Source organism: Tiliqua scincoides, chromosome 1 (genome assembly GCF_035046505.1).
Source record: "Tiliqua scincoides isolate rTilSci1 chromosome 1, rTilSci1.hap2, whole genome shotgun sequence".
In the NCBI taxonomy this organism is placed as follows: domain Eukaryota; kingdom Metazoa; phylum Chordata; class Lepidosauria; order Squamata; family Scincidae; genus Tiliqua; species Tiliqua scincoides.
In genome coordinates this window covers 3,462,023-3,476,944 of record NC_089821.1, presented here as the reverse complement: position 1 = coordinate 3,476,944, position 14,922 = coordinate 3,462,023, and the positions used below count along the sequence as shown (strand labels likewise).

At 42.1% G+C, this 14,922-nt stretch overlaps 1 protein-coding gene across 1 annotated transcript in view; it reads left to right on the top strand.

The window, feature by feature from the left end:
* The window catches only part of NPAS3 (neuronal PAS domain protein 3), an 847,937-nt gene that overhangs the window by 400,487 nt on the left and 432,528 nt on the right, over positions 1-14,922 (top strand). Inside the window, exon 5 of the mRNA XM_066633763.1 lies at positions 545-627. Within this exon, the coding sequence (XP_066489860.1) occupies positions 545-627 (83 nt within the window). The remainder of the gene's footprint in view (positions 1-544; positions 628-14,922) is intronic.

Genomic DNA, 14,922 nt, shown 5'->3' with positions numbered 1-14,922 from the left:
GCTCAGGTCATAAACATCCATTTGGATCAAGACATTTTTCGCTGTGCAGTTCAAGCTTGTTTGACATTCCTACTATTGTCTAAAGCCCAGCTCTGCCTGCAGGAGCCCTCAAATGCCATTCTTTAAACAAGAAATCTATCGTTGATGGCCTGTTCAATCCCATAATTCCTTGACCTTTAGAACACTTAAAAAACGAATTGTTCAGTATTCAGACTCAAGCCTTTGAGAAACATCCCAGGGTGCAACCCTTCCCTACATGGCCGCACTGCCCACAAGTGGAGGCTCCTGCATATAGCTCATCTGAACCCCATTTCTCCCCAGTTCTCTACTTCAGGTGTGCACACACAAGTAGCTGAGGGGGGGGAAAGGAGAAACAAGCTTCTCGTATGACCCGGGGGATCCCTGAAGTGTTTTACTGAATAATTTTTTCAAATGTAAGGTTGAATAAAAGATTTAATTAACACATGCGATAAATTGATCTCCGATCAGGGATGCGTTGTGACTGGATGTGCAGAGATTGCAACATAATTGCTTTTCTATTCAGTTATAGGTGCCCAGCGCAGGAGAAGCCCCAGTGCACTTGCCACTGAAGTATTTGAGTCTCATTTGGGAAGTCACATTTTACAGGTAAAAACGACGGCTTTACGAAACAAACAGTTGCAAAATACTTAGTTGCAAGAGCTACAATTCTCGTCAGTGATGTGGATACTTTATTATCACGGCTTATATGATGAGGTTTTTACAAATGTGTATTTTTTTTTTCTTTTTAGAAAGCCATGATTGAAAGAATGTTAATGAGAGAGGGAGGGCAAGTATTATTTGTGCTGTAATGATTTAGACCTCACGCAACCTAATTGTATTGCTCTGTGCAGTAGTTGTTGGCTCCCCAAATGACTGTGTGTGTTTTGTATAAGTATAAATCACAATTTTGTGAAAAGAGTGTTTATTTTTGTCTTGTTCACATGTAGGTTTTCCTTTTCCCCCACTTGTTTTAGTTCTCCAGCACCCTTTTCTCTCCTTTTCTACTGTTTTGACTGTCATATTCAAAATGATACTTAAATTCTGATCAAAGTTAGCATGTCTTCCAGATTTTAGGCACACTAGATAATCAGTGTGGCATTTCCCAAAATTTCATTACACTGTACCAGTATGTGCTGAATGGATTACTTTGACAAATCTTAATGCATCTTGCACGTGCTTTTGTTGTGTTGCGATGCGGAATTCTGAGCTTGAATTATATTAAAGGCAATAGGATCAAAATGGGAAAAATTTGTCAGCGTACGTGATATATGTGACAGGTATAGAACAAATCTATCTTGATTGTGACATGTTTTTGCTATGTGGAAAATATCAATTATTTAGCAGCGATGTATGCTGCTTTCAGCACAGTCCTAACCAACTTTCCAGCCTCAATGCAGCCCTGAGGTAAGGGAGCAAACATTCCCTAACCTTAAGGTGGCCTCCATGACTGCCCCACCAGAATGCAGCACATGCCCTCTTGGCACAGCTGCGTCAGCACTGGAAAGTTGGTTAGGAATGGGCTGTTCAGCCACAATCCTAGCCACGCTAACCTGGAAGGAAGCCCAGTTGACTATCACTGGACTAACTTCTTAGTAGACATGCATAGGATTGGTCTCTTAGGGCACAATCCTAACCTGGTCTACTCAGAAGCAAGTCCTGTTTTGTTCAATGGGGCTTACTCTCAGGAAAGTGTGGTTAGCCTTAATCTGATAAAAATGGGAATATTGCCTTAAAAAGTGAGAGGCAGCTTATCAAACACTGGGAAATAAAGTCATAGGGTGGGGGAAATGGTACTCTTCCTTCTAAACTTTATTGTTTAAGGACCGCCGTGGGCAACATCAATAAAGCTTCAGTGTGGCTTCATTGAGGATGCTATGAGAATCCAAAATGACTAGTAGAGTGATAACCCAATCCTATGCATGTCTACCCAGTAGTAAGACCCACTGAATTCAATGGGAACTACTCTCAAGTAAGCATATATAGGATTGCAGTCTGAGCTCTCGAGGATGCCAGAATTGTTAATGGAAAGGTGGTATTATGGGCACGGACTTGGTTCAAGTAAGTTTAAATGCTGTTATTCTACAAGATGATTCCAATGACTTATTGTTTATTTTACCAAATGTATAAACACTAGACTTCCATGTTCTGCAACAGAGGTGGGAATCCAGGTGTATAATTTTAAAACTTTTAAAAAAATTTTAAAATATATCAACAAGTAGATCTCTGTTTTACACTTTTAAATTCTACTTATTTCAATGGGGCAACTTAAGCTGCTGTTTGATATCTCTATTACATCTGCAGGATTTAAAATCATATCCCTTGGTTGGATTCCGCCCATGTTCTCTATTCAGTTATACATCTCACAAGGTGATCAATATAAATAGGGTGCTAATTGAAGTAGATATAGTACTACCACCACTCCCATTTGAGTCCTGTTTAGAAAATGTGCACCACCCTAACTTTTTCAAACTTCTCAATGTTGCCATTTTTCATTCATTTGATACTTATGTGCATTTTGTCTAGTGTAGATTTCTTTGTCACTTTTGTGATCATTTCCTCCAAGAAGTGATAGGATTTCCACAGTCACAAATGGTGACTAAGCATATATTGCAATATCTGTGCATTGGTCCAATATTTTTCTGCTTTAAACAGTGCAATCCTAACTTGTGCTGGGACAGGCAAGCCGGTGTATCCAGCACAAGTTTTGGGCTGGCCGAGGCTCAGCCCAGGGCAAGAGGAAAAGGTCCCCTTCCCCAGGTAGAGCCACAGTGGCCCCAGTGGTTCTACTCGAATCTGCACCACTTAAAGAGGTGGTGCAGATCCAAGCAGAAGGGCACGTCTGGAGCCAATCCATGAGGCCTGGGAAAGGGTCTAGGATCTGGCATGACTCCTGGATCCTGGCCCCACCTCCCATTTCCTACCTGCCCACCAACAGGCCCTTCCACCACCTACCCTTCCCCCACCCTGAAAGCTTCCTCCCTGCTCTTGCCACATGCCCCCAGACCCCTGCACCATGGACTTACCTTCTTCACCACCGTGGAGGCTGGATCTGGCCTCCTCAGGCCAGCACACCTCTGCGTTCAGGTGTGTTCAGGTGCAGCTTTCTCCAAAGGAGGCACAAATGTGCTTTATGGTACATTTGTGACCGACCCAGGCTGGCACAAGGGACTTGCACTGACTGTGGGCACAGTTAGGATTGTGCCCAAAATCACCTTTAATTTTCATATTAAGTTTTTGGTGAGATGTGGCTGTCCAGAGGGCAGTGCACCTATCAGTTTACTTTGGTTCGTCTTTATCTGCATTAAAATCAGAAAGTATTATAGTGACATTTCAAAGAGGGAGGGCCAACAGTGAAAAAAGCCTTAATTGGATGCATGCTAATAATGAGAACCTGAAAATGCTGTGTATTTTAGCAGGCTGTACGATAAGAGGGCACAATTCTAACCAGGTCTATTCAGAAGTAAATCCTAATTTGTTCAATGGGGCTTACTCTCAGAAAAGAGTGGTTAGGATTGCAGCCAGAGTGTATGGAAGCACTAAAACACAATGGTCCCAACAAAGAAAACTGCAAGAGCTCTAGCTTCTGCATACATGATTAGAACAAAGAAGTTGTGCCACCTCAAATACTAGGAAATAGATTGTGGCATCAGTGTGCATGTATATATATGTACATGGTTTCTCTCTGTAACCTATCAGTTTAGGACACCACATCATGCATCTCACAAAGTTGCTTCTGGTCCACAAAACTTATGCCACAATACAGGGTGTCCATAAAAACACTCCCTCCACAAAAACACTCCCTGGTTTGCGTGTTATACCTGTTTGAAATCCGGGAGTGTTTTTGTGGACACCTTGTATCCTGTTGGCAACCTTCAGTCTCGGAAGACTATGGTATCATGCTCTGGATGGTGGTTCGGGAACAGCGTCTAGTGTGGCTGAAAAGGCCGATTCGGGAGTGACAATCCCTTCCACACCGGGAGCAAGTGCAGTCTGTCCCTGGTCTGTCTCCCTGGCTATGGGCCTTCCTTCTTTGCCTCTTTGCCTCAGACTGTTGGCCAAGTGTCTCTTCAAACTGGGAAAGGCCATGCTGCACAGCCTGCCTCCAAGCGTGCCGCTCAGAGGCCAGGGTTTCCCACCTGTTGAGGTCCACTCCTAAGGCCTTCAGATCCCTCTTGCAAATGTCCTTGTATCGCAGCTGTGGTCTACCTGTAGGGCGCTTTCCTTGCACGAGTTCTCCACAGAGGAGATCCTTTGGGATCCGGCCATCATCCATTCTCACGACATGACCGAGCCAACGCAGGCATCTCTGTTTCAGCAGTGCATACATGCTAGGGATTCCAGCTCGTTCCAGTATACACCCTGTATACTGGTTTGTTTTTGAGATGCAGCTGACTATTTTTTCCATTATTACAAGCTAATGTGACTACCCTTCTTGAGTTTGCCTACTCTACCATGCCCACATTCTATCATGGCATGAGAATCGGGCAGGTTTTGGGAGACAGAGTAAGACAGAAACAGGGAGTTGGACTTGATTCAACCACCATCTTGCTTCTCTCAGACCCAATAAAGAACACCACTGAAAGCTTTTAGAGTACATGCTTCATCCTAACTGAATTTTTAATGGGAATTCATGGTCTGGCATATATATGAACTTTTTTTAGTTCTTGGATGTTTTCCACTGATGAAGAAATCTTTCTGCAATTATTCCAGAATGTAGTCACTAAGGCTTCTATAGCCAGAGTTACCACCTAAAGAAAGATTCATTTTCAAGTTCTGAGGCCACAACCACAAAGTCTAGATCGTATCCTGACATTTTGCCCTAATTCTTTCGAGCTTTCTCAAGGGAATAACTTTTTAGAATTTGGAAATAGGTGACAATAAGCGATCTTCCAGTTTCCATTTTATTCATTCTGCATGCACAGGATTTCAGACATGGATTGTTAGATCTTCCCCTTCCCCTTGACTTGAGAATGACTCCCTCTCTTGAGACTTTTTGGCGAGGCCTGAAGACCCTGCTGTTTAAACAAGCCTTCTGACTTCATGGCCTTTTTAACATCTTTTATACATCTTTTAGTTGTTTTTTTTTACAGGCCTGATTCCTCTATGAACTGCTGTTTTATGCTCTTTTTTATTCTGACTTTTATCTGACTACTATTTTTATGGTTTCTGTTAATGTGTTTTTAATATGTTTTTATCTGTTTGTTAAATTATGTTTTAATCTATTTTTAATATGTTGTAAGCCGCCCTGGGTCCCTTTAGGGAGAAGGGCGCGGGATAGAAATAAAGTTGTTTATTATTATTATTATTATTATTATTATTATCATCATCATCATCATCATCATCATCATCATCATCATCATCTTTAGAGTTAGTAGTTATGAACAATAGCATGATAAATATTACAATGTTTGCAATAAATCAATAATAGGAAGTGTAAAAAAAAGTCACTTGAGCCAGCCCATTACAGGGCATTGAAGACCTTTGAATGCCTTTAAAATTCAGGCCCTCCTTTTTTTGCTACGTTATGGTGTAGACACAAGTAGGAAGGGAGAAGGCTGGGCAGAGATATAGGAGGTGCACACAGGCTTCAAGTGAAGCATCTGTGCACATGTGCCACAGAGGACAGGAGTGTTTTATCACCTATACAGGTATTTGGAAACAGTGTATTTTACTCAGAAGTAAGCCCATTGTGTTCAGGAAAGGTTGTGATCCTATCTTACTCACTGGAAACAATCACCTCTAGGGAGTCCACCATATGGAATGGGTTCTGCATTCATAACAAAGTGGCTCAAGTCCACATTATTTGGGGGCTATCCATAATTTTCTCTCGATAATAGAATAGAAGACTATTCTATTCTTAGAAAAATATTGAATCTGTTAATTTCATTTTTGTTATTATTAAATTGTTATCTCAGAAAGAGGTTCATAGTATTGAATCGATGAATCCCATTTATTAGTGTTATTTTTAAAAACTAAGCACAAAATTGAGAAACTGACTATAATCCTATGTGTGCTTGCCACGGAAGAAGCCTCATTGAGGCAGTGGGACTTACTTCTGAGTAAACATGCACAAAATTGTGCTGGATAGTGCCATCATTATGGTAAGATGAAGCATTTATTGTCATTCATCTGATACATCTAATGTAATATAAAGAAATGAAATAAAAGAGCCTCTTGTAGTATCTTCATTCTAGGTTCTGATGACAGTGTGTAGCCTGCAATCATATCTGGCGATTGGAAGACAGCATCAAAGCAATATATCAAAAACACAGTTGTAACCATCAGGTTTTATACCATTTAAAAAAACATGGGGTTGAATGCACTGTTGGAATGACTTGTTCAGAGTCCCCATTAATTAACCAGCATACATCCTTCCATTTGTAGACAGAATATAGCCTGGTGGTGATGACGACAATGATGATTTTCTCTCAAACCACACATTCACCTTTGGCTGAAGTTCTCTGGCTGCAGCTGAAGAACAGTGAATCTGAGATTATTCTATTTAAGCCTCTTCATGAACACTTTGTTGAAAAGCAGTATAGGTACCCTTGATAATAATAATGTTCTGCAATGTCTTCCTGTATCTAAAGTAGAATTTCTCCTGCAGGCTTGTACTGGATAGTTTTATGAGAAACTGTTCTTAAATGACCATAAGAAAATAGGCATAGGGCCCTTCTAATGCTTCCAGCACAATAATTGCTAAGATGTAAGGGGGGGATAATGATTGACCCTATCCTTTTTAGGTAATCAAGAATGACCAGAAGATATAGTATTAAATATAGGAAAAAGTAAAAGTTAGATAGCACATTTGCATATGCAAATTAGCTTAATTGATCCTGCTTGCCTCTACAGGGATTTTTCATTACAAACTGGAGTGCTACATTGTTCAGCTTATATTGAGTAATTTAGTAACTAATGAGACCAGTTTGCACTAATTTGCATATGATAAATGAGCTTAATTGCAGTAAATAACTTGGAGGCATAATTACTTAATTTTCCTGTGTTGCACGGCTTTTAAGTTCACGTATGAACAACTCAAGATAATTCTGCACATTTAAATAAGTTGCTTTTAAAAATTTCTTGAACCAAAGGCTTACCTTAGAATGTTATATGGTAAAATAATGGGAAGTGAAGTTTACAGTATTGCCACTTAAAATGTAGGCATCATGAAGTACTGATCTTTCCCCACCCCCTTTATTGTTAAATAAGCATTGCAGTCTTACTAATGAGTACATGTGTGACAGAAACATAGTCGTGCTTCCTTTCATGACTGCATGGATGGTAGTGTTGATATGTGCCCTGTCTCTATACAAGGAAAGTTTGGTACGCCACACACACGGCGGTAGGTGAGAGGAATAACTTTGCAGAAGTTCATTGTTTGCAAGAATGAGCTGCATGTTTTGTAGTAGTTCACTGTATAGAAATGTAAAGGCTTGTTAGCTGTGCCTGTCTTGTCCATCTTTTGTGCGAAGCGGACCTGAAAACAAGCACAGGCTGTGGGGCATCAGGTTTGTGGGGTCCCTTGGGTAAAGCCGGGTCCCTGGGGCCTTACTGGACTGTTGGGGAGAGCAGCCTTGCTGCACGTTCTGCTTCAGGGCCCAATCCCCTCCAACTTTCCATGTCCGATCAGCTGCAATGCAATGAGGAGGTCTTCATTGACTGCCCCCTGCCACAGGATGCAGCATATGCCCCATTGACATGGCTACATCAGCTCTGGAACATTGGTTAGGAGTGGGCCCTCAGTGTCCCAAAGATGCTGAGGGAGGGAGAATCCAGGAGCAGCAGACATGGACTTCTAGCAGCTTCCTCAGTTACGGCAACTGAGTGACTTGTTTTCCTTGGGCTTCCGGGATCAGCTCAATGGGCCCTCAGTGCGTGAGCAGTCTGGCTAACCCTGGATGTTGTCCCAGGAATACTGACATTGCTTAGTGTGGGCCAATGTTCCAGCAGCTATGCCTTATACAGAATCTGAGTATGGAGGTTCTTTTGATCACAAGTTTAATGCAGCCTTTAATGCAGCCATCCTTCATGGCTTGTGTCCATCCTTTTAAAAGTTATGTTTAGTTTCATTCATTACTGTCTACAGCAGGAAAGGTTCTGATGACTGTGCCTTAGAACAGCTAGTCATGGAACCCACCAGAGGACAGGTGACTGAATTTAATATTGTGCGGTACTCAGGACCTGGTTAGAGATGTCAATGTTACTGAGCTGTTGGGGAACAGTGCTCATGCTTCGATCTGCTTCGACATGCACGTTGGAGGAGGAATACCAGGCAAATCTCTCACAAAAACCTTTGACTTCCGACGAGCGGACTTCCCTCAAATGAGGAGGCTGGTTAGAAGGAGGTTGAAAGGGAGGGTAAAAAGAGTCCAATCTCTCCAGAGTGCGTGGAGGCTGCTTAAAACAACAGGCCCAGCAGAGGTGTATGCCACAAAGAAAGAAGGGCTCCACTAAATCCAGGAGGGTGCCCACATGGTTAACGAGCCAAGTTAGAGAGGTTGTAAAGGGCAAGGAAGCTTCCTTCCGTAAATGGAAGTCTTGCCCTAATGAGGAGAATAAAAAGGAACATAAACTGTGGCCAGAGAAATGTAAGAAGGTGATACGGGAGGCCAAGTGAGACTATGAGGAACGCATGGCCAGCAACATTAAGGGGAATAATAAAAGCTTCTTCAAATATATTAGAAGCAGGAAACCCGCCAGAGAAGTGGTTGGCCCTCTGGATGGTGAGGGAGGGAAAGGGGAGATAAAAGGAGACTTAGAGATGGCAGAGAAATTAAATGAGTTCTTTGCATCTGTCTTCACGGCAGAAGACCTCGGGCAGATACCGCTGCCTGAACGGCCCCTCCTGACCGAGGTATTAAGATAGAGGTTAAAAGAGAAGATGAAAATGAGGTTTCAAACCTCATTGATAAATTAAAGATCAATAAGTCACCAGGCCCTGATGGCATCCACCCAAGAGTTATTAAGGAATTAAAGATGAAGTTGCTGATCTCTTGACTAAAATATGCAACTTGTCCCTCAAAATGGCCACAGTGCCAGAGGATTGGAGGATAGCAAATGTCACGCTGATCTTTAAAAAGGGAAAGAGGGGGGACCCGGGAAACTATAGGCCAGTCAGCCTAACATCTATACCGGGTAAGATGGTGGAATGCCTCATCAAAGATAGAATCTCAAAACACACAGACGAACAAGCCTTGCTGAGGGAGAATCATCATGGCTTCTGTAAGGGTAAGTCTTGCCTCACAAACCTTATAGAATTCTTTGAAAAGGTCAACAGGCATGTGGATGTGGGTGAACCCGTGGACATTATATATCTGGACTTTCAGAAGGCGTTCAACACGGTCCCTCACCAAAGGCTACTGAAAAAACTCCACAGTCAGGGAATTAGAGGGCAGGTCCTCTCCTGGATTGAGACCTGGTTGAAGACCAGGAAACAGACAGTGGGTGTGAATGGACAATTTTCACAATGGAGAGAGGTGAAAAGCGGTGTGCCCCAAGGATCTGTTCTGGGACCAGTGCTTTTCAACCTCTTCATAAATGACCTGGAGACAGGGTTGAGCAGTGAAGTGGCTAAGTTTGCAGATGACACCAAACTTTTCCGAGTGGTGAAGACCAGAAGTGATTGTGAGGAGCTCCAGAAGGATCTCTCCAGACTGGCAGAATGGGCAGCAAAATGGCAGATGCGCTTCAATGTCAGTAAGTGTAAAGTCATGCACATTGGGGCAAAAAATCAAAACTTCACATATAGGCTAATGGGTTCTGAGCTGCCTGTGACAGATCAGGAGAGAGATCTTGGGGTGGTGGTGGACAGATCGATGAAAGTGTCGACCCAATGTGCGGCGGCAGTGAAGAAGGCCAATTCTATGCTTGGGATCATTAGAAAAGGTATTGAGAACAAAACGGCTAATATTATAATGCCGTTGTACAAATTGATGGTAAGGCCACACCTGGAGTACTGTGTCCAGTTCTGGTTGCCACATCTCAAAAAGGTTATAGTGGAAATGGAAAAGGTGCAAAAGAGAGCGACTAAGATGATTACTGGGCTGGGGCACCTTCCTTATGAGGTGTTCGGGCCTCTTCAGCCTAGAAAAGAGACACCTGAGGGGGGACATGATTGAGACATACAAAATTATACATGGGAAGGATAAAGTGGATAGAGAGATGCTCTTTACACTCTCACATAACACCAGAACCAGGGGACATCCGCTAAAATTGAGTGTTGGAAGGGTTAGGACAGACAAAAGAAAATATTTCTTTACTTAGTGTGTGGTCAGTCTGTGGAATTCCTTGCCACAGGATGTGTTGACGGCATCTGGCCTGGATGCCTTTAAAAGGGGATTGGACAAGTTTCTGAAGGAAAAATCCATTACGGGTTAAAAGCCATGATGTGCTTGTGCAGCCTCCTGATTTTAGAAATGGGCTATGTATCAGAAGGCCAGATGCAAGGGAGGGCACCAGGATGCAGGACTCTTGTTATCAGGTGTGTTCCCTGTGGTATTTGGTGGGGCTGCTGTGAGATACAGGAAGCTGGACTAGATGGGCCTATGGTCTGATCCAGTGGGGCTGTTCTTATGTTCTTATGATGCAACAGTATGTTGATTCTGTGGGTTTGTAGTTCAAAGTAGGGATCTTTAGCTCAGAAGTGTCAGTCTTTGAAGTCTGGCTTGTTAAACGAGGGTTCCATCTCTGAGCTTGTAACAGCGACCTGCTAGACTGAGCACAGCATGGAGCTCATTATCCCTATGAAGAGTGTATTTACATCGTTCTTTGCAAGCACAGGTTTCCAAGTCCATTGTCTCTTTTTTTCCAATGCAGAAAATCAAATCAGTCATATAAACTGATGTGCATGTATCAGTGTGATACTCCAGTGTCAGTTCTGGTAATGATTTTATGATCCTCATCATTCTTTATTGGAAACAGTTTGAAAATACCAGCTCCTTCCCTAAAGGCTTCATAAGAAAACACCTTTGGTTAAATTCAGTTTCCCATCACAAAGCAGCCTACATCTGAAGAAGACACCTAAGTTCGGCTGTGAAAAACTGTAGTAGTATTGGTATAGTAGCAGAACAATCCTTGAGCCACTAGGACATATTTTGCTATTTTCCCCTGTGTTTGGCTAGTCTGTCATGGTACGCTAAAATGTGTGATACCATCATCTGAATTACGTGGGCTCTATCTGTGTTTAGAGATTGATACCATGCCCGTATAGAAGACAACAGCCCTGCTCAGGTGTTTCATCTCCCTTGGAGAGCAAATATGTGGGCGGACATATTCACCGTCCGTGATTCGCCCTCTAGCCCTAAGCCTCTAGCCCACGCTCCTTATGTTCAGTGTTTTTCTTTAGAGATTACCACCAGACACGGGCAGAGTTTCTCCCCCATGACTGGAACTCTGGAACGTGTCAAGGTTCTATTCACAGAAAGCAACACTCCTGCATTCTGCATTTGACTCTACTGACACACTCTGTTGGGAGGAATGCAGGACTGTGCGTTCTGGAGGAGCCCGCCAAGCTTGCACTGTCGCTGGGAAAGTGAACACCTGAACAGAGTGAGTTCTACAACCCACATGAACTGGAAACAGTGACAGTCAAGACAGTCGTGCATTAAGCATTTTTCGGCATTGAACATTAACAGATACGAAGCACGTGAATAAAAGATACAAATATGTCTTGAGCAGGTACCAGTGTAGGTTATACAGTTTTATATCCTTTTATCTGCGGGTTCGGAACTTGCAGATTTAACTCACAGTGGGTTCTGAGCCATCATACATTCTGAGAGTGGATTTTGTCTATGTTGTTTAGTGTTCTGTTAGTACTTCATAGTTTTCGAAATACAGGCATGCGCCTGTATCCACAAGGGTTCTGTTGTGGAACCCCCAGCAGTTAAATGAATCCACAAATACAGGCGAACGCTGCCCCTCACCCTGTGAAGGCCTTTCTGTTAAAAAAATGACTTTTGGTTTCTCTGTGAAAACAGAAGTGACATTTTAATGTCTTATGGGCTTCCTAATGCCTTATATTAGGAGGCCCGGAGAAGCCCTGGGGGCATTAAAAACACCTCTTACGGTTTCACAGATGAATCAGAAGACTCTTTTCTTAGTGGAAATGTTCAGTCTGAGTCTGGCAGAGGTCACGGACGGACAACCGCAGCCTCTGCCAGGCTCAAAGGACCCTCTGGAGGCGAGGGGAGCCTCCCCTCACCTCTGGAAGGGGCACACGCAGGGGGGCCCCGCAGACCCAATCTGTGGAAACACCCCCTCCCCCTGTATTTCTGGAATTCTGTTGAAGGAATGCAAAATTACACACACACACACACACACACTTTCTTCTTTCTTTCTTTATTCCTTTAGCTGGCCTTTGGGAAGACAGGTTGTCTTCTAAGCCAATATGCTGCTGCATGTGCCAAACACACACGTAGCCTATTTATTTATTTATTTATTTATTTATTTATTTATTTATTTATGCCCTGCCTTGCTCCCCGACAGGACCCAAGGCGGCTTACAACAATTATTAAAAGCACAAATTAAAAACGTGATAAAATGTATTTACAACAGACATTTTAAAAACAGCGATCAGACAAAAAGTGTAAAAGAGCAAACAGCAGCAGTTTATAAAAGGACCCAAGCCTGTAACCAGATGTTAGAAAGATGTTTAAAAAAAATATTTTTAAAATTATCTATCTATATTGGTGGCATAGCTGGAGGGGGGCAGAGCACTCAGGCTGGCAGCAAGGCGGCCAAGCGGCCCCTCCCTTCAGAGCCATTCCCGTACGGCTCCGTTTTGCTTCCCCCACCTGGAATGGCTCTGAAGGGAGGGGCTGCTTGCCTGCCTTGCTGCCAGCCTGAGTGCTCTGCCCCTTCAAGCTACACACACACACACACACACACACACACACACACACACACACACATAAAGCTATACATATACAAATAGATAGATAGATAGATAAAGCTATACATATACAAACATACATATATGTATACATATACATATATGTATGTATGTATGTATGTATGTATGTATGTATGCATGTATGTATATCCCTATACACACGCAGATATGTACACACGTACATATATGTATGTATGCATGTATGTATATCCCTATACACACGTACAGATAGATAGATGCTCAAAGGATGTGCATTACTTAAGTGGTACCATTCACAGAAAGGACAGCTTTAGCTACAGTTGTATTAGTTCATAAATTAGAGTTCTTAATTTTAAGATCCTTGTTGGCCTCTAGTGGTTGCCTGTCTTTTACATACTGCTTACTTCTTGTAGCAAAAGATGACATCTTAAAAAGATGAATCCCAGCATACAGAAATAGCACACTCCAGTTTGTCTGGATACCATGGATTGGATGTAGTAAGGAAACATTTTCATTTCGAAGCTTTTCAGAAGCATCACATCTTTGTGGTCGCTGTCCAGGATAGATACATTAAGTGGAGACTGTAGATATATCCCCCCCCCCAAAATAAGCAAGTATCAAATTGTTTTGCAATTGAAGCTTGAAGCAAAACACTTAAACCTGCATTTTATACAGCAGCCATGCTACATATAGTTTCGTTTAATAAAGAAATATTTGATCTGAGCAGGGTACTGAATACCATAGTGTGTCATTTCATTCCCTGAGAAAGTATTTGAAGAAAATGACATATCTCAGCACTGTTTGTTGACCATTTTGTTGTCACCTGCTGAGTGTTGTCATTTCCATAGCCAGTGGGCCGTATTGAATCAGGCACAAGGAATAGGTCATTAACAGAAATGGGGGACTTTCTGTGGCTTGTAGAGGTTGAAGAGGGATTGTTTTATCCCCTGCTACATCAACAAAACTGTGTTTAATGGAGACTTCATTCAGCTGTGATTTGGGACTATAGCCTTATTTTCAGCTGATGTAAAATGACTTTAAACCATAGATAAAATCAAATAGTGAATTGTTTCCCCCAAAAGAGAATCTTATATTGGATACAAGTGGTAAAACCCAGGCCAGAATGATTACATGTATGATTTCTTAATAGTTCCTGCTTCTTTACAAAGTCAATTTTTATGTTGATTTCTGAAAGCTTAAAAAAAACACCACATAATAAAAACTTGCAATTTAAAAATATAGTAATGTTATTTCTTTCCTGTCTGCTAAAATGACAGATAATACAGATGACAAATATATGACTTGTTTATTTCAAGTCCTTTTAAGAAATATATATTTTAGGAAACATTTTATATTGGTGATACATGTTTTTCAGGCATTGGTTATTTGCTGGTAAATGAGGGAATGTATTTCATTATTTGTTTGTCGTGTATTTATTATTTGCATTTGCTTTGATCCTGGTGTGGTTTGAACCATTGTGGCACACTGGCATTCTTTTATTAAATTTATAGCCATGGGTTCTCAAAATCACTATAATAATAAAATGCAATTATACACAACACACACAAACATAGTGACCCAGTTAATTTCCATCACTTTCTTCAGACACCTTAATCTGGATAATGTGTTGGTGGGGAATGAGAGAGTACCAGTAAGTCCCTCCCTGAGTGCATTGATGCACGCCCAGAGCACTCCAGATACACGCCCTAATCCCAACACGTACAGCATTTGTCTGGGACGACAAAATCTGTATCAGAGGAGGCTTTGCAGCATCTGAGATCGCAGGGAGAAGACATCTTCTTGGGTACAGAATTTTAATTCCCACTTCAGAAAAATGAAGGGGAGACAAAGAGATGGCTTCAGGAGTGTGTCAGCATAGTGGGGAGAGACCCTCCTGCATGCTCTTCCTCCTTGCCTAAGTACCCTAATAACCACACAAAACAGAGGCTTGGTTAAACTGGGTCACTTTCTTACAGTTCCTTTTTAGACAGAAATACCTTTCCAGTGTAATCCTGTAATCCTGATGGATCCAC